Source organism: Diachasma alloeum, unplaced genomic scaffold, assembly GCF_001412515.2.
Source record: "Diachasma alloeum isolate Michigan unplaced genomic scaffold, Dall2.0 Dall_scaffold_00209, whole genome shotgun sequence".
Lineage (NCBI taxonomy): Eukaryota > Metazoa > Arthropoda > Insecta > Hymenoptera > Braconidae > Diachasma > Diachasma alloeum.
The window spans coordinates 1175844-1194757 of NW_021680374.1; the positions used below are offsets into that span (position 1 = coordinate 1175844).

General features: G+C 38.5%; 5 protein-coding genes and 1 non-coding gene across 6 annotated transcripts; 3 read left to right on the top strand and 3 right to left on the bottom strand.

Moving 5' to 3' along the window:
* Positions 1-46: 46 nt before the first annotated feature.
* LOC107036516 (39S ribosomal protein L52, mitochondrial) lies at positions 47-1505 on the top strand. Its single transcript, XM_015254535.2, has 4 exons — positions 47-250; positions 343-421; positions 1057-1189; positions 1262-1505. Exons 1-4 carry the CDS (start codon positions 205-207, stop codon positions 1433-1435), a joined length of 432 nt encoding a protein of 143 aa, XP_015110021.1. The 5' UTR covers positions 47-204; the 3' UTR covers positions 1436-1505.
* Positions 1506-6621: 5116 nt separating this feature from the next.
* LOC107036428 (glutathione hydrolase 7-like) lies at positions 6622-9974 on the bottom strand. Its single transcript, XM_015254378.1, has 7 exons — positions 9598-9974; positions 9432-9511; positions 8650-8919; positions 8010-8294; positions 7585-7651; positions 7137-7376; positions 6622-6835 (listed from the first exon to the last, which is right to left on the bottom strand). Exons 1-7 carry the CDS (start codon positions 9972-9974, stop codon positions 6622-6624), a joined length of 1533 nt encoding a protein of 510 aa, XP_015109864.1.
* A 1350-nt stretch (positions 9975-11324) lies between these two features.
* LOC107036421 (molybdate-anion transporter) lies at positions 11325-14405 on the bottom strand. The gene is made up of 3 exons (XM_029125984.1): positions 14327-14405; positions 12500-13182; positions 11325-12011 (listed from the first exon to the last, which is right to left on the bottom strand). Exons 2-3 carry the CDS (start codon positions 13142-13144, stop codon positions 11325-11327), a joined length of 1332 nt encoding a protein of 443 aa, XP_028981817.1. The 5' UTR covers positions 13145-13182; positions 14327-14405.
* Positions 14406-15172: 767 nt separating this feature from the next.
* LOC107036492 lies at positions 15173-17645 on the top strand. The gene is made up of 5 exons (XM_015254484.1): positions 15173-15401; positions 15959-16184; positions 16261-16390; positions 16613-16840; positions 17019-17645. The coding sequence occupies exons 1-5, from the start codon at positions 15265-15267 to the stop codon at positions 17135-17137; spliced, it is 840 nt and encodes a 279-aa protein (XP_015109970.1). The 5' UTR covers positions 15173-15264; the 3' UTR covers positions 17138-17645.
* On the top strand, positions 17277-17370 carry Trnai-uau. Its single transcript has 2 exons — positions 17277-17314; positions 17335-17370. It is a non-coding gene; the product is annotated as a tRNA-Ile (tRNA).
* On the bottom strand, positions 17634-18888 carry LOC107036493 (probable 28S ribosomal protein S16, mitochondrial). Its single transcript, XM_015254485.2, has 2 exons — positions 18637-18888; positions 17634-18010 (listed from the first exon to the last, which is right to left on the bottom strand). Exons 1-2 carry the CDS (start codon positions 18760-18762, stop codon positions 17711-17713), a joined length of 426 nt encoding a protein of 141 aa, XP_015109971.1. The 5' UTR covers positions 18763-18888; the 3' UTR covers positions 17634-17710.
* Positions 18889-18914: the final 26 nt, after the last annotated feature.

Consider the following 18914-nt stretch of genomic DNA (forward strand, 5'->3'; position numbering starts at 1 on the left):
AAACCCCGGGGTTGGAATTTTTTTTCTCGTCGTTGGAGGACTGGAGGCAGAGACTTTCGAGGGGGGATGTTGGTAGAGGGAGGAGGTTATGTTCGGCTCGAAGAAAGAACTCGCGAGTTTATTTACAAGTTGCAATTGCTTCCGGTTCAGTTAAATTAGGAATTTTCGTTTTTTTAATTATTCGGGGGGAATTATTCTGACGTTATGGCGTTAATTGGGAGACTAGTCAGTAATATTCGGTGCTGCAGACGTGAGTATAACAGTTTATCGACAATTTCTCACTGACAAGTTCTTTCGGAAAATAGAATTTATTTATTGTTTTATTGTTGTTGGGTTAATTAGCTGTCGGGGGAATTTATCATGCAATGAAGGAAATTCACACGACGACTGTCACACGATTGGATCAGAGCTGGCGACAAAAGTGAGTTGACGGTGTAGAAATTAATTTTAGTTGAATGAATTAGCAATTGAAAACATGAGCTGATAAATCTGGAGATTCACGAGGGAGGATTGATGCCATACGAGATGTCCTCAATGGAAAAATAAAGAGAACAGTTTCACAAACAGAAAAATTTCATTAAAAATCTAGCGAATTCGATAGGAAATTCTATTGTATTTCTATTGCATTTCAATTGGTTTTTGGAGAATTTTACTGAAAAATCTGCAGTTTTAGGCCATTTTTTAAATAAAAAATGTCCAATAGAAACTGTTTTATAGAAAAAATCAGAATTGGGTTTTTCAATACAATATTTTCTATAGGAATTCCTCAACATGAATTTCCCAAGTTCTTTCAACTCTATTTCTCTCCTCTCTCGTTAAAAAAATTGAAAATTTGAGCTGAGAGATTTAAAATCCCTCAATAAAATCAATTGTATAAAAAAATCAAATTCTTATAGAATATTTTCCACCGAACATTTATATTAAAAAAAAAAAGAAATCGAACAGAATTTCCTAGCAAATTCGAAGGGTTATTCTCTGAAAATTTTCCGCAGGTGATTAATTTTCGCAATATTAATTTTTAATCATCAATTTTTATCAATTTCCTCAACTATTCAGGAAACGTTTGCCGGAAAATCCAAACGCATTCGGTCCCCTGACAAACTTGCCAGATTATTCCTACACGGACGGGAGGCCAACGCCATTTGGAGTTAGAATGCTCAACAGGATCAACAAGCAGCGGGAAATATTGGTAACTATTAAAAAAAAAATAATCCACACTATTTTTAATCAACTGATTTCCCCTCAATTTCCACATCTGCAGAAAAAAGTGAGACAGCTCACGAGTGAAGTGGATTTCGCAGTGAAGAGGCACGAGAGGATCCAGAGAGAGAAAAAAGAGCACAGAGAGAGGGTTTTAGACTCTAAACTCAAACCAAAGGGGCAGAAATTGGCGATAGAGGCGAGGCCTGAGGTTCCAAAAATATCACAAAGTTAATTAGTCACTCTCCTCATTGCTTCTAGGTAAAACACGTTAAACAATAAACGAATCGAGTTGAATAATCTTATCTGATGAATTAGTTTGTTATTTTTCTACTGTCACCTACGCCAAGGAGCCCTCGCAGACTTATGGTGTACATTAGCAGTCGTTTTGCATAGCAGAGTGGAAATTTATCAGTGATCGATGTGAAAATCCTTATGAGACAGGTGCAAACTTCCATATCACTAGTCAACAATATGTAATCCTGTGGCATCGTGAGAATGTTGGCAGAATTGAGGGCCAAGTTATTTTTTGACTCGTGCCAATTTTTCAACCGATGGCTCTGGGCGGGACCAGTTCTTTCAAATGGCAGGGAAAATTGTACAATTTTTTAATTCCCTCCATTAATTCAGCCCCAATGTCTTGTGCGTGATTTTTCTCCCGATTTATTTTCTCCAGATTTATTTTTATTGAAAGACTAAACTACTTTATCTCCTTGCAGAATAATTGATCGATTAATTTTTCAGTTTTATAATATTCGCATCTTTCACGTCTTGTGGAATGGTAGAACTTGATGGAGGGATTGAAGTTTTATCAATAACTATTCTATTAGTTTTTGTCTGATTGTATTGCGGAGTTGCGTATTTTACTGCGCATTTTTTTAAAATGACAACGTCGAATGGAAATCATTTTATAAAGAGAATCAGGAGAATTTCAGGCTTCTACACAACTTTTTCCATTGATAAATTTTCTATAGGAATGTATTGAAATGAATTTTGTAAGTTTTGTCCATTTTTGTCCATTTTCTCCTGATTTTTCATTATTCCATAATTTTTTCAATGACACAAGCCATTTAATTTGAATTAAATCATTAAGTGACTTGAACTCAATATTTGAGTTGTGCATTTCTATAGAAAATATTTCAATAGAATGAGTTGAATGGAAAAATCGAATGGAATTAATTTTTTTATATTTTCCATTCAATATTTTCTTTTCTGTTGAAAGGTCAATAGAAGTCCAATAGAATTTTCCAATGAACTTCTCCAAAATTCTATTCTCTCGTGATTTCCCATTATTCCGTAATTTTTTCAATGACACGAGCAGTTTCATTTGAATTAAAACATCAAGTGACTTGTTCTTCTACTTGAAGCACACTATACATCTTGTATAGGGTGTAGGAAGTGGAAAAACGCAATTCTGCGCCGTCCATCTGCCTGTACGGAACCGAAATTTCCTCAGGAATCGAATGGGATAGGGGTTAAGGCTCTATCTCTCATAGTTTCCGAGATAATCGCGAAAAACGAAAGTCCCAAAAAAAATTAATTTAATTCATCTTGTATGGGGTGCAGGAAATGGAAAAACGCAATTCTGAGCCGTCCCTCTGCCTATACGGAATCCAAATTTCCTCAGGAATCGAATGGGATAGGGGTTAAGGCTCTATCTCTCATAGTTTCCGAGATAATCGCGAAAAACGAAAGTCCCAAAAAAAATTAATTTAATTCATCTTGTATGGGGTGCAGGAAATGGAAAAACGCAATTCTGAGCCGTCCCTCTGCCTATACGGAATCCAAATTTCCTCAGGAATCGAATGGGATAGGGGTTAAGGCTCTATCTCTCATAGTTTCCGAGATAATCGCGAAAAACGAAAGTCCCAAAAAAAATTAATTTAATTCATCTTGTATGGGGTGCAGGAAATGGAAAAACGCAATTCTGAGCCGTCCCTCTGCCTATACGGAATCCAAATTTCCTCAGGAATCGAATGGGATAGGGGTTAAGGCTCTATCTCTCATAGTTTCCGAGATAATCGCGAAAAACGAAAGTCCCAAAAAAAATTAATTTAATTCATCTTGTATGGGGTGCAGGAAATGGAAAAACGCAATTCTGAGCCGTCCCTCTGCCTATACGGAATCCAAATTTCCTCAGGAATCGAATGGGATAGGGGTTAAGGCTCTATCTCTCATAGTTTCCGAGATAATCGCGAAAAACGAAAGTCCCAAAAAAAATTAATTTAATTCATCTTGTATGGGGTGCAGGAAATGGAAAAACGCAATTCTGAGCCGTCCCTCTGCCTATACGGAATCCAAATTTCCTCAGGAATCGAATGGGATAGGGGTTAAGGCTCTATCTCTCATAGTTTCCGAGATAATCGCGAAAAACGAAAGTCCCAAAAAAAATTAATTTAATTCATCTTGTATGGGGTGCAGGAAATGGAAAAACGCAATTCTGAGCCGTCCCTCTGCCTATACGGAATCCAAATTTCCTCAGGAATCGAATGGGATAGGGGTTAAGGCTCTATCTCTCATAGTTTCCGAGATAATCGCGAAAAACGAAAGTCCCAAAAAAAATTAATTTAATTCATCTTGTATGGGGTGCAGGAAATGGAAAAACGCAATTCTGAGCCGTCCCTCTGCCTATACGGAATCCAAATTTCCTCAGGAATCGAATGGGATAGGGGTTAAGGCTCTATCTCTCATAGTTTCCGAGATAATCGCGAAAAACGAAAGTCCCAAAAAAAATTAATTTAATTCATCTTGTATGGGGTGCAGGAAATGGAAAAACGCAATTCTGAGCCGTCCCTCTGCCTATACGGAATCCAAATTTCCTCAGGAATCGAATGGGATAGGGGTTAAGGCTCTATCTCTCATAGTTTCCGAGATAATCGCGAAAAACGAAAGTCCCAAAAAAAATTAATTTAATTCATCTTGTATGGGGTGCAGGAAATGGAAAAACGCAATTCTGAGCCGTCCCTCTGCCTATACGGAATCCAAATTTCCTCAGGAATCGAATGGGATAGGGGTTAAGGCTCTATCTCTCATAGTTTCCGAGATAATCGCGAAAAACGAAAGTCCCAAAAAAAATTAATTTAATTCATCTTGTATGGGGTGCAGGAAATGGAAAAACGCAATTCTGAGCCGTCCCTCTGCCTATACGGAATCCAAATTTCCTCAGGAATCGAATGGGATAGGGGTTAAGGCTCTATCTCTCATAGTTTCCGAGATAATCGCGAAAAACGAAAGTCCCAAAAAAAATTAATTTAATTCATCTTGTATGGGGTGCAGGAAATGGAAAAACGCAATTCTGAGCCGTCCCTCTGCCTATACGGAATCCAAATTTCCTCAGGAATCGAATGGGATAGGGGTTAAGGCTCTATCTCTCATAGTTTCCGAGATAATCGCGAAAAACGAAAGTCCCAAAAAAAATTAATTTAATTCATCTTGTATGGGGTGCAGGAAATGGAAAAACGCAATTCTGAGCCGTCCCTCTGCCTATACGGAATCCAAATTTCCTCAGGAATCGAATGGGATAGGGGTTAAGGCTCTATCTCTCATAGTTTCCGAGATAATCGCGAAAAACGAAAGTCCCAAAAAAAATTAATTTAATTCATCTTGTATGGGGTGCAGGAAATGGAAAAACGCAATTCTGAGCCGTCCCTCTGCCTATACGGAATCCAAATTTCCTCAGGAATCGAATGGGATAGGGGTTAAGGCTCTATCTCTCATAGTTTCCGAGATAATCGCGAAAAACGAAAGTCCCAAAAAAAATTAATTTAATTCATCTTGTATGGGGTGCAGGAAATGGAAAAACGCAATTCTGAGCCGTCCCTCTGCCTATACGGAATCCAAATTTCCTCAGGAATCGAATGGGATAGGGGTTAAGGCTCTATCTCTCATAGTTTCCGAGATAATCGCGAAAAACGAAAGTCCCAAAAAAAATTAATTTAATTCATCTTGTATGGGGTGCAGGAAATGGAAAAACGCAATTCTGAGCCGTCCCTCTGCCTATACGGAATCCAAATTTCCTCAGGAATCGAATGGGATAGGGGTTAAGGCTCTATCTCTCATAGTTTCCGAGATAATCGCGAAAAACGAAAGTCCCAAAAAAAATTAATTTAATTCATCTTGTATGGGGTGCAGGAAATGGAAAAACGCAATTCTGAGCCGTCCCTCTGCCTATACGGAATCCAAATTTCCTCAGGAATCGAATGGGATAGGGGTTAAGGCTCTATCTCTCATAGTTTCCGAGATAATCGCGAAAAACGAAAGTCCCAAAAAAAATTAATTTAATTCATCTTGTATGGGGTGCAGGAAATGGAAAAACGCAATTCTGAGCCGTCCCTCTGCCTATACGGAATCCAAATTTCCTCAGGAATCGAATGGGATAGGGGTTAAGGCTCTATCTCTCATAGTTTCCGAGATAATCGCGAAAAACGAAAGTCCCAAAAAAAATTAATTTAATTCATCTTGTATGGGGTGCAGGAAATGGAAAAACGCAATTCTGAGCCGTCCCTCTGCCTATACGGAATCCAAATTTCCTCAGGAATCGAATGGGATAGGGGTTAAGGCTCTATCTCTCATAGTTTCCGAGATAATCGCGAAAAACGAAAGTCCCAAAAAAAATTAATTTAATTCATCTTGTATGGGGTGCAGGAAATGGAAAAACGCAATTCTGAGCCGTCCCTCTGCCTATACGGAATCCAAATTTCCTCAGGAATCGAATGGGATAGGGGTTAAGGCTCTATCTCTCATAGTTTCCGAGATAATCGCGAAAAACGAAAGTCCCAAAAAAAATTAATTTAATTCATCTTGTATGGGGTGCAGGAAATGGAAAAACGCAATTCTGAGCCGTCCCTCTGCCTATACGGAATCCAAATTTCCTCAGGAATCGAATGGGATAGGGGTTAAGGCTCTATCTCTCATAGTTTCCGAGATAATCGCGAAAAACGAAAGTCCCAAAAAAAATTAATTTAATTCATCTTGTATGGGGTGCAGGAAATGGAAAAACGCAATTCTGAGCCGTCCCTCTGCCTATACGGAATCCAAATTTCCTCAGGAATCGAATGGGATAGGGGTTAAGGCTCTATCTCTCATAGTTTCCGAGATAATCGCGAAAAACGAAAGTCCCAAAAAAAATTAATTTAATTCATCTTGTATGGGGTGCAGGAAATGGAAAAACGCAATTCTGAGCCGTCCCTCTGCCTATACGGAATCCAAATTTCCTCAGGAATCGAATGGGATAGGGGTTAAGGCTCTATCTCTCATAGTTTCCGAGATAATCGCGAAAAACGAAAATGCAAAAAAAAATTAATTTAATTCATCTTGTATAGGGAAACACTATACATCTGATGTATCTATAACTCCACAGTCTCATACTCCCCCTCGGCTATAAAATTACCAAATTAAATTAAATTAAATTAATAATTATATTTATTTGTATCTAAAAGCTACACCCCCTCCCCTACTATCAGAGTGACTGCTCAGCGAATGTCCCTGCTTCACAATGGCATTCACACTCTTCACGTAATGCGAGATATCAGTACTCGATCCAGGCTTTAAATTCGATATTTCCATCGACAACGACTCGTCCAAGGGGTACTTTCCACTGGGCTCCATGAGGACTCCATCGGGCAGTCGATAATACCTGCGAGATAATTTAGATGATGCTGTGAATTCAGCAGTGATTAAAATTCAGTAGCGAAGCGGTAAAAGGAAATAAATCAGTTTTGACTATTGACCAGTTTTCAATCAATATCTCGAAATCTAAGGAAGATAGCAAAATTTCTCTTATAACCTTTTTTGTGGAGCCGATTAAGTGCTACAACATTTGTCATTACGAAAATTTCGCTATCTTCCTTCCATTCGGAAATATTTTTCAAAAACTCAACTGGAAGATAAGTCGTTTTATCTCCGTTTACCAGTTCGCTACTGAATGCGTTCGTCACCTTTGCGTTTCGATGGCTATCGAGAGGTTCAGCTTCTTGAGAATTATGTTGGATAGGATCTCCGTGGCGAGGATGGGGTCGTCCGCTCCGAGGGCCCCGGAACATTCCACTGGGTTTTTGCTCGAGTGGAAAATTATTGGGGTGAGGGCGTGGAGATTATTCCCAGACTCACCGCCGAGACCGTCCAGGAGGAAGCCAGCTCCTGTCATGTGCTCCAGACCCAGTGGAGCACTTAAACCGCTAGTAAATAGACAATTTATTATGGTATCTTATTATTATCATGAAAAATATGGATATTTTTATCATATCAAGCCTCGGGGGTAAAAAAAGGAAGATTATAGAATCTAAATAGAACGGTTTCAATTCTTCCATTCGGAAGTAAATAGAACTGAGGTGATCTAGTCGTTCTCTCAGTTCACTACTAAATCAATCGAGAAAGAATATTTACGTTAATATCGACACGAAATTCCGGCTGGCATCAGCTGCAATGACTGCTGTATATCTCTCCTGTTCAACTAAAATAGTAAAAAATTGTTTCAATGTTGAGAATAATATTCTTTCCAGATAAATAATTTCTAAACTCGTGGTTTTAGAAGACGTGATTCTGAGAATAAGAAACAGGTGACTTCATTCCCACAGAGAAGACCAAACCATTAATTTAAGAACCCTAAATTTCATCGAAAAATTATTTCGAGGGTCAAAACTCTTCTTATTTCTAGATGGAATCCCCTTAAAACAAGTGAAAAATTCACTGAAATCCCGGATTTTTTTGCTTCCTGAATGTCAGTATGACAGACTTCAGAAATTCGTAAATTTTTCCTGAAAATTAGCTATTCTTTCTCTGAGACATTGTGATTATATCGAGGAGCTAACTGTTATGGTCCTTAACGTCCATTTCAATCATGACCCTGGCGACGTCGAACTGCGACTCGACGGAGGAGCCGTCCTCCCCCGAAATCCCCAGGTGCTCCACACCCTTCAAAACAGACTGAAGTACTTCCGCGTGTTCAGGGGCGTAAATCACGTGATCGTAAAAATGCAATTTCCTTGCTTTCCCCTCCAACGGTTCGTAATCCGCCAATGCCGAGAGGAAGTCCTCCCGAACCTCGTGGAACTCATCGCGCAAGAATTTGTGGGCCAGACTTCCGTTGTAAAGACCTCAAAGAAAAAATACAGATAATACAATAGAAAAATCTAGCGCATTCGCAAGAGAGTTCTATTGGATTTCTATTAAGTTTTCTATTCGTTTTTGACAGATTCTGTGGGAAAATTCGGCGCTTTTGTTGGATTCTTTTAATGTGGAAGAATTAATGTGGAAAAATTTCTGCAGAAAATGTCTCAAATGGAATAATTACCATTCAACATTTTTATTTAGAAAAAGAGGGCTAATAACTCATGAATTTAAAAAATAAATAAATAAATGGAAAATAAACTGATTAAATTTTCAATAAATTCGTAATTTTTTTCAATGAATTTTTTTCGTGCCTCTGAATCAGTGAAGTTCATAATTTACTTTGAGATCCATGACTTTTTATTGTCTCCAAAGTCTCCCCCAAATGCGGTAATTTTAAGAGTTCCCCGGGCTCTAGATATCCGAATAGCGCCCCATGGTCGACTCTCGAAATTTCTTCGAAAAAATCTTCTGTGATGACGAATCCATCCTTAGCTAGAATCTCAGCCGGTTCGACGATTTTACTCCAGGGTAAACTTCCCTTTAGTTTGTGGAGGGTTTCCAGTCCTCGGACGACGGAGGGAATTCTTATTTTACCTGATGCTAGGGCTCCTAGTGATGATTGTCATTTTAGGATCGGAACAAATCAATTGTTTGTGTGTTATTAAATATTAAAATATCGAGATAGCAATTTCTTGTTGGAAATTTAAATCTATAGAAGCATTGCTTATCGAAATTTTCAACAGGAATTCCTCGACATGAATTTTCTAAATTTATTTAATTAACTTAGAATGAATTATTTAATATTCTATTCTATTAGCTCTTCATTCGAAAAATCAAACAAAACAAGTTAGAAAATACGAGAAATTTATACAGAAAATATTTCACTGGACTAAGTTGTGCAGAAAAATCCAATTCTGTTGATTTTTTGAATCGGCCAAAAATTGATAAAAAATTAACTAAAAACCCTTGAGAATTTTCTAACGAATCCATCACTTTTTTTCTGAAATAATTTCGTACGCGATTCCTCAAAATTCATAAATGTAAATTTCCAAAATTTAGTTCTTCCAATTAACTGCATCAATAATAATGAAAAACTTCAACGTAAAAATGTTTTAATGAACCTGAGATGGTGTTCGTAGCGAAATCAACAACCAAAGGCTCAGTCTCATCCCCTCCTCCGTAAGCAATGGCGATTCCGCCCCTAGAACGACACTGCATATATTCCTGATCGCTGTGAGCCCCCGAAAAATTACCATTCCGTAAAAATTCATCACAAAAGTGTTTTACCCTCCTAAACCGGTCTTGTGAGGAGCAACGACGGTCATGCAGAGCATAGCCCCCACCGCGGCGTCGACGGCATTGCCCCCGTCCTTCATAATGTCGGTTCCCAGCCTCGAGCAGTTGACATTGTCCGCAGCCACTGCCCCGTGATCGAGAAAATCCTTGGAGCTCCCCAGCAACGAGTGCAGATAAATGAGATACGCGATCATGACGAGGCACATGACAGCCAAGCACCACGTGAAGATCCTAAATCTCCAGATGCAGCTGGAGCTTCTGCAGTTGGTGCTCTGATCCCTCGTCAAGGGGCACTCCTCTGACTGGTGGTAAACATCGTATTCACTCGGTCCACTCGATATCTGACACACATCACAACAGACATCCATTCTATTCAAACATCGAGAATGATAAAATAGCGGATATCCTGGTCATCATCTTGACATCTTCGAAACTGTCATAAGTTCATAAATAAAAACAAAAGAGGATTTTCGTTCCAAAATTTTTATTGTGCGTAAAGTTCACTCGAAAAATCATTCGTCAAGTGGCACGAGTCAAGATTTGGAGTATTATTACAGAGAAAATTGTAGTAATCTTTGGATTTCCTCTGAGTTTAATAAGGCCACAGCGATCCGTTAGATTCGATCATAAAAATCATTTTTGTTCGTAAGGCATGTGCGGGAAAATATTGTTGTATTAACAGTATACTTTCACAACAATTTCATTTATATTTGAAAATTCTCTACTGCTCTACGTCTTCGTTCAACAATTCAGCGGTAAATTCGTTGGAAAATATCATTTGGTAAAGTGCGTAGGACAATTCAAGATCTATATTGTTATTACAGATTGTATTTGTACTGATCTGTGGAGTCTTAGTTCTTCTTAATCTAGTAAGGCCATGTAACGATCCCCTGGATGCCAGCGTAAAAATTAGTCTTTTTTATATCGTAACGTATCCATGCGCAGAAGAAAATGTTCTTCAATCAGGAATAGTAATATTATATTTGATCCAGAGAGTTTTGTGTTATTGAGTTGAGAATTTTAGAATTGATTAATATATATAGGGGAGAGTGGGGCAAAACGAAACAGTGAAAAAACAACTGTTTGACCCGATTCAAGCAAAAAGTTAAATAAAGTAAATTATTTATGCTGGAATTGAAAAAAAAAATTATACTGATGAGAATAATAATTTTCCATTCAGTAGAACGAAAAATTATTCAGAAGTTTTGATGCGCGAAGATTTTGTCAACGGATTATTCGACTGAAATTCAGCATGACATTTTCCTCTTCCCCTCTGGGTCTCCCCCTGGGCCTTGCCCTGGACTTTGGATTTTTCCTTTTCATTTTCTTCTCAATTAATCCACTGACAAAATCTTCTCCCGTCAAAACTCCTCAATAATTCTCCATTGTACTGAATAAAAAATTATTATTCCCATCCATACTCCCAAGAATGAAAAAAAGTTGATAATAAAATTTTTCTCGCTTGAATTGCGCCAAACAGTCGTTTCTCGACTGTTTCATTTTGCCCCACTCGCTACGCTTAGATCCAGGGATTCGTCTGTCATTGAACTGAGAACTTTGAAATTGATAAATATATAATTCTTGGATCTTATCCCTTCGTGACTCGAGAATATTCTCTCCCCTCACAAAAAATCTAATGTAATTAATTATAACTATATAATTCTCCCATTGTACCTATCCCTTCTTGACTCGAGAATTTTCTCTCTCCCAAATCTCCCTCAAAGGCTCAAAGTACAGCAGCCTTGCCGCTCCCCCCGGTCCTTCCCCTCATAAGCTCTGGCAAATTTGAAAGAATAAAGGGCAGTGAAGCCGAGTCCCACAGCACTACCAGCAAACATCAACTGGTTATCACTCCCCCCAACCCTAATATAAAACAAAACAGCAACAACGAGGAAATTGCAGGGCAGTCTCATCCAATTGACGATACTAGCCCTGAGGCTCTCAGGAGCGACGACGCCCCTGAGGAACCCCACAGCCGGGAAGTACATCCCCACCGCAATTTCAAAGAACATGAACCCAATCAAACACAGATAACTCCCAAAGTACAAGAACCCCTCCTCTTCCTGGAGATGAACCCCCACCGTGCAGGTGGCAATGCTCCCCAGCCCCAGCAGAACACTGGAGGAGAGTAGAGTCTCCACAGGAACCCCTAAATGCCCCTCGAAAAACGAGTGCAGAGAACTCCCAATTCCGATGCACATCATGAAGATCCCGAAGACGAGACCGAAGCTGGGGTCGATGGGTTCGAGTACGGGAGTCCAGAGGAACACGAAGACGTACATGACAGTCTCAAAGATTATCTGCACGACCCCCAGGAAAATGAGGGCTCTGCTGTTCCTCGAGAAGATGATTCTCAAGCCCCTGAAGATGTCCTGAGACCAGGGATCCCCATCAACATTAAATTTCTGTAATATCACGAGAATTTTACTGTTACATTAACGAAGGTTTAAAATATGTTGATCTTATTTTTCAAATAATGTAATATTAATAGACCCGGCACGATAATCCGGGTAACGAATCCGGGTAACGAAAACGTCAGATAAGAAAAAAAGTAAATTTGGATGCTCGATGGATTATTTTACCCGGGAGAGTATCTCAAATTTATCCTAGGAATAAAGAATAAAATTTAATTCTAAAGTTTAAATCAGTGTCACTTCAAATGGGGCTATAGGATTAATAAAAATTATTCTGTGGGTGAAGTACTGAAAAATTAGAATTAGAAATGAAGAATTGGATTAGAATTGAAGAATTAGAAATTCAACAGAATTTTCTAAGAATTCGATAGGTTTTTCTATTAAATTTTTTCGTGCGTGTGATGCTTGAGTACTCGAAAAATTTAAGAGTGATGTTAACTAATTGATGGCTGCAATGTTTGACGGTAATTAAATATTACAAATTTGGCTCTGCGTGCCTGAGACATCGATTTGGTGGTGATCTCCACGTTTTCCCCCCAGAGGACGGCGCAGAGACACCCTGAGATCACGGATGTGGGGATGGAGACGACGAATGGAGTCGCTGGACCGTATTCAAGCGTGTCCACCAGCAGAGATGACACGAAACCACTGGAGATTGCGGTCAAGCCGTTGTAGAATGTCGCTTTGGCGAATGTCGTGCTGATCAAGTCTTTTTCGAGGTGATAACGGGAGAGGTGCTGGCCCACGTACCAGGACTCGAAGGTCGAGCAGAGGATCGATGTCGAGACGCCACCGAAGACCCGCCCAACCATCAGGACCCCTCGATCCTGCGACGTCGTGCAGGTGCATGTGAGGATCGTCGAGAGGAAGTAGACTATGCACATCTTCTTTCTGCCGAAGCTGTCGGCGAAGTGGCCCACCAGGACCCCGAAGATTCCACTGCTGGCGAAGCCGATCATGTAGAAGGAGCAGATGTCGGCTTTTGTGTAGTTCGAGGTGGAGTAGATGGTGTAGAGGTAGGGCCCCTGCAGCCAGTCCACGAAGGCTGCTAGCAAGTAGATGATCAGGTAGTCTCGGCGGAGGCGGAGGTAGACTGGGTCTTGAGATGCGGCTCCACGGTCCATTTCAGCTTGGGGGCGAGATTCTTGGCTCCATGGGCTATCTGGAGAAGGGTTTATTCGCATTTTGCTACAGCTCTCATTTTTTTGGCAAAATTAAGGATGTTCGACACCCTTTTAGCCAAAATTGACGTTGTTTTCATTTTTCTGGCAAATTATCGATGGGAGTGACGTGAAAAAATAACGATTTTGTGGTTCGTCATTCTTTAATGGCTCACGAAGTTGCGTAGTGGTGCGATAATTTTCATGCGTTTTTTCTACAGTTTTGTGATTCTTTTTAAAAGTTTAGAGAAAACGCAGGAAAATGTTCGCACCACCTTAAAATTTCGTCAGTCATTAAATAATGACAAAACGCAAAAACGTTATATTTTTTCACGTCAATTCCATCATAATGAGTTTGCCAGAAAAATTAAAAAAACGTGAATTTTGGCAGAAAGGGTGTAGAACATCCTTAACAGAACAGGCGTGAAACATTTTAATTGAAAAAAAAAAGTTCTGGGGGAACTGTGTATGGAGAGTTATGATTTTTTTCATCATTTCTTTGAGGGATATTTGATTGGAAAAAGTTAATACATTTTCATGCTTTTAATGAAATTCTTGAGGGCAAATTTTTTAGGTTTTTTCTACTGTATTTTTATCTTTTTCTCATAATAAAATTCAGTAAAAACAACTTTGAAAAATCATGCAGAAGAATTGTTTTACAAAAAATACCAACAGAATAAATTATTTAAAAAATCAACATCTAGACATTTTTATATGAACAATTATCTATTTAAAAACGAGGGGATATTCCATAATTTTAATAGAATAGATGCGAAAAAAAATTTTTTCACGGGTAAATTAATTTATTTGATTGGAGAATTCATGCGGAATGTTTTGTTACTCTTCGAACTTCCTTCAACTTATAAATTCTAAATTCCTTACAACTTCCAAAATTTGCAACAAAAATTGTAGTTAATAGACAAAAAATGATGACTTTATTCATTGGTTTAATTGATATTTAAGTTGATTCACCCCTTCTGTTAATAGAAATTATTCAATTGACATTTAATTAACATTAATTATATCACTTTTAATCAGATCCGAGAATTAGTGACAATTTAAAAAACTAAATGACCGTTGATTGCAAAAATTTTTACTTTCGTCGGAGGGAGCGAAATAAAGAGTGAGATTGAAGAACTATTTTACCTCTTTCCGATCCCGCCGCCACTTCTTATCAACCTGTTAATCATCCTTGCTGTTTACGACTGTTGCTGCGGTAGTTTCCGAGGTTAAAACTGAGAAATGGGGGGATAAATTCAGGTGGCGGGGTCGACATACTTCAGATGTTAGATTGGGAGAACCATTCGTGCACTATTATTTCCATCTGAGGAACTGCAATTATTTTCCTTTCATTGAAAATTTCATAGATAAACCCAGCGAATTCGCTAGAAAATTCTATTGCACTTCTATTGAACTTCTATTGAAAATTTTATTTAGTTTTTTATTCTAGTAAAGAGTTCCGCAGCTTCACTGCGCGTTTTTTCATCGAAAAAGTTTAAATATAATAATCAAATTTAAAAAAAACAATAGAATTCCATCTTTCTATGTTTCTTTTTCTATTGAGACATTTTTTATAGGAATTCCTCGATACAAATTTTCCAAGTTTTTCCTACTGTTTTCCGTCATTTTTTTTATTAAAAAAGTCAAGCAAAAAATATAAAGTAACAATTGTTGGCATTATTATTGGTAAAAATGAATTTTGTATCACAGAAATAATTTTTTAAACGTTTAACAAGTTCATGAGTATTAAAAATATTCTAAAAAATCAAGTTCATGGAAAAATGAAATTTCCAGAAGTTTAAATAATTTTTTATGATTTCTTCATAACGAGAAAAGGTTGGAGAGATAATTGACGGGTAGTGAAGATTTATTGCAAAATGTGATTTGATTGCAGCAATAATCAATTTCAAATTGAATTTCCGTAGTAACATTCGACTTCCGATGTTGCCCAGTCTGACGTTTGAAGTTTGCCGAACTCCAATACCAGCTTTGTATCGCAAAAGTTGTTTACATTCTTCAATTTCTGTGACACGATCGGAAACTAACAAAAGAAAATTCAACAAACAGTTCCACTGTTTTTCGAGATGAATGAGGACGCGGAGTTGAAGCAACTGCGGGCGAAAAAGGACGAGTTGATCAAGAGAGTGCTGCAGTTGCGAGATAAATTGGAGCAGAAGAAGAATTCGGGTAACAAGCAGAAGAAAGTTCTTCTAGGAGACGAGTGAGTATTTTCGATAACGAATTTTTGAATCCACAGGCATGCAATTATCATTTATTTATTTGTCTAAACATGACAAATGTCTCTAAAGATGATGTCTGTTTTCAACTGAAAAGCAGAGTTGTGACAACACTGTCTAGGAGGACAATGGGGTCTAGGAGTCTCCCCTGGTTCAAAACCATCTTCAGAGGCCCTAGCATGCCATTCCTCGATCCGCTCTTTCATTTGAGCCCAAAAAAACATTCATATCTTGTCTGATATCTCTGCTAAAAACTCGGGTCTTCAACTCGGGCTTTCAATTGATCAAATCTCCCTTAGATTCGGAAATATTCCTGAAAAACTCAACTGGGAGATGAGTCGACTTGAACCGTTTTACCACTTCGCTACTAGAATGATAATAATAAATAGTAATCCAACGATAATTCCCTTCAGTTCTAAAACATGTTGACGAATTAAAGCTGGAGACATTTGCTGACGAAGCAGTGATTTTTAATAAAACAAATAAGAAAAATAAGAAAATCTACAATAAGAAAAATTTGTGGAAATTCTTTTTATTACAGTATTCGAGAGAGATTATCACGAGAACCCCCTCCAGAAGCATTGCCAAAGGCCTCAAACGACGAAGAGCGATTTATAGTGAGATTAGTGGACGCCACTCAGCAAGCGACTGGCATTTCCTTCCAGAACGTCGACAAGAAGTGGCTGAGGGACAATGTGTGGAATTACACTTCAAAAGTTATTATGAAGGTCCTGAAATTCAATTTGGATCTGACTGTCGACTTGAAGGTGAGAATTGCCACCGAATGAATCAGTCAAACAAATTAATTTGTAATTGTCAGAATAATTTTGGAATTTCCCACAGGATGGAGTGGACAACGAAATCCTGGATATCACCTGTCGTTTCGTTAAAGTTGTCGACTGTCATTTGCAAGAGATAACTCCCTGGGTTGCCGAGTTCACGAGAGCTAAAAAGATGACTTACTTGATGTCTGGTGAGCACCATAAATGACAAAACACTCAGGGTTTCGCATTCCCAGATCAATAAATTTGAAAGCAACAATCAATCCAGAAAATTCATGGACAATTGAGCGGTTTAATAGAAGAGTTTATGCAGCATGTTTTGTTATCCTTGAAATTTCTCTCCAAATTATTAAAATGACCAACAAAAATTGGAGAAAATCGACACCAAATGATGACTTCTCATGCTTTCGCAGCTTTCAGTGAATACAATGATCAGTGCATAGTTCGCCAGAAGATTCTGGATAAACTGAATCCCCAGAAATTCATAACAGTAGATAAATGTGGAACTGGAGGCTACACCATCCACATTCACTCCCCAGCATCATCGAAGAAGCAATACGTTAATTTCCTATGGACAACGGAGTTTAACCCCAAGACGAGAGCAATCGATCATTGTTTCAAAATCGATGGGATTGAAGGTGGTACGTTCACAAACAATGAAATAATTAATAAATAATCAAACAATTGATTATTAATAATATTTCTAGAACAGAATCGTCTAAAATCTTTCTTTAGAATAAAATAGAAGTGTTTACTTTTCTCAGTTGAAATAAAATGGGAATCTTTTGTTCAAAACAGATTTGTTTCTTCAATTTTCAGACTTCGTGCAGGAGAATCAGGAACTGCTCGAGGACTTCTGCAAGAAGGGGTTGAGAAAGGAAGAGCTGGAGACCCTCTGGAGTGAGCTCTGCACAGCTGTCAACGCATACGAGCATTGACTGATATCTACGACCATTCTAGACCCTAAATAAAGTATTTACTGTTTTCATCGTTAAATCCAACGAATGTCGAAGCTTGTGATAAGAGGAGTGGGGGTAGAATTCAAGTGGAGAATAATGTCTGGGCTCCAGGCTACTGTCCCCAGTGGCGCAATTGGTTAGCGCACGGTACTTATAAGACAGTAATTACGTGAGCAATGCCGGGGTTGTGAGTTCGAGCCTCACCTGGGGAATATTTTTTTCTAAATTTAAATTCGTAGTTTTTTATTTGAAAACGTTCCCCTTGAAGGTGGCAAAATGCAGCCGATTATTTTGCTCATAAATTTTTTGTAAGCCACAGTTTTCACTAGATTTCAAGGCCATTGGGCCCAACAATTGGGTTTTTCTGACTCCAAGCTTTCTCTATTTTGTCTAAAGAAACGAAAAAATGAATAAATAAATAAATAACAGGGTGACAAATATTGTTGATGATAATAATAAAAGGAGACTTGAGTCGTTCGTTAAAGTATTTCTTATTTAATAATTATCATGACAATAATGAACCTATTTACACGATAACCAACGGCATGATCATCAGTTGCTCTGCTCCTGAGTCTGGGGAGTCTCGTCCTCCTCCTGTTTCGCCTTGGCTGCTTCCTCCTCGGCTTTTCTCCTGGCCCGCCAGGCTGCGATGTACGTTCTGGGATGGATCGGCAGGAACCCAGCGATACCTAGGAGCTCCTCGACGGGCTCTGAGATCTCTACGTTCCCCTGCCCCAGCCAGAACATTATCCTCTCGGTGTTGAGAGCCACCAGTTTCTCGTTGAACTTGTTTGGCATTGGATCGTACGTCCCTAGCTGCTCTATGGGCGGCTTCCTCTGCTCTACTTTAGGCTGGGCACAAGCACAATGTCGTTGATCAATCATCAGTGTCAATCAATAATTATTTATGATGATTAATTAATTAATTCATCTCAATATCAGTGAAGTTTACGTTTGAGAAAGTAAATGAAGATGAATTCACGTTCATGACTGGAGAATGAACGTCGTGATTAATTAGTCAAATAATTTGTTGATTAATTATTGATGGGAATTAATCATCTAATTCATTCCCTCATTCATTCATCAATGAATTCCCCATTGTTGACAAAGTAAATAAATATAAATTTACACTCATGACAATATAAAAAATATTATTAATCAATTCATTAAATAATCAGTTGATTAATTATTCATGATTAACAATCATTAACAACTGGAAATTGGCAAAGTGAAGTTCACCAATTTTTTCCATTTTTCCAAATCCAATCTTCTGCATTAAAATCGTACAATTGGTCAGGAATACGGTGTTAGGTCCCTGTACCTCGCTCTTACCGACAATAATGAATGACTCATTAACATCCCCCAATAATTACCGATACAATCTAATAACTCCCTTCAGTCATTCACCCATAATCCCATTCACCAATAATTACCAACAAATTCCTCATCATCAGCCAAGTAAACAATCATGAACTTACAGGCATGACCACAATATGAAAGAACGGCCGGTTCGCACAGCCGTACCGAACAAACCGAATGACTTTCTTACGACATTCCAAGTACACCCCAGTCCCCGAGGCGGCATGAAGTGGAAATCGTGGCATGACTTGGCCCCAAAAATCTCCCCTAATTAAAATCGCACCCCAACAGCAACTGCACCGCACAAGAGGTTACAAAAATTCCGAAGAACTCCCCCACAAAACTTCCACCTCAAGCGCGTTTCCAAAAAGCCAATCCGCCGACCAATGCCATCGCC

Bases quoted from the DNA above. Each gene is read 5' to 3' on its own strand.
- LOC107036516 (XM_015254535.2), top strand. From the start codon at position 205: ATGGCGTTAATTGGGAGACTAGTCAGTAATATTCGGTGCTGCAGAC. The intron at 251-342 runs GTGAGTATAACA...TGGGTTAATTAG, and splicing joins TAATATTCGGTGCTGCAGAC to CTGTCGGGGGAATTTATCAT. The intron at 422-1,056 runs GTGAGTTGACGG...TCAACTATTCAG, and splicing joins GATCAGAGCTGGCGACAAAA to GAAACGTTTGCCGGAAAATC.
- LOC107036428 (XM_015254378.1), bottom strand. From the start codon at position 9,974: ATGGATGTCTGTTGTGATGTGTGTCAGATATCGAGTGGACCGAGTGAA. The intron at 9,512-9,597 runs GTAAAACACTTT...GTGTCGTTCTAG, and splicing joins CACAAGACCGGTTTAGGAGG to GGGCGGAATCGCCATTGCTT. The intron at 6,836-7,136 runs GTGACGAACGCA...ATTATCTCGCAG, and splicing joins ATAGCCATCGAAACGCAAAG to GTATTATCGACTGCCCGATG.
- LOC107036421 (XM_029125984.1), bottom strand. From the start codon at position 13,144: ATGGACCGTGGAGCCGCATCTCAAGACCCAGTCTACCTCCGCCTCCGC. The intron at 12,012-12,499 runs GTAATATTTAAT...GTGATATTACAG, and splicing joins AGGCACGCAGAGCCAAATTT to AAATTTAATGTTGATGGGGA.
- LOC107036492 (XM_015254484.1), top strand. From the start codon at position 15,265: ATGAATGAGGACGCGGAGTTGAAGCAACTGCGGGCGAAAAAGGACGAG. The intron at 16,185-16,260 runs GTGAGAATTGCC...AATTTCCCACAG, and splicing joins ATCTGACTGTCGACTTGAAG to GATGGAGTGGACAACGAAAT. The intron at 16,841-17,018 runs GTACGTTCACAA...TTCAATTTTCAG, and splicing joins AATCGATGGGATTGAAGGTG to ACTTCGTGCAGGAGAATCAG.
- LOC107036493 (XM_015254485.2), bottom strand. From the start codon at position 18,762: ATGCCACGATTTCCACTTCATGCCGCCTCGGGGACTGGGGTGTACTTG. The intron at 18,011-18,636 runs GTAAGTTCATGA...GCTTGTGCCCAG, and splicing joins TTCATATTGTGGTCATGCCT to CCTAAAGTAGAGCAGAGGAA.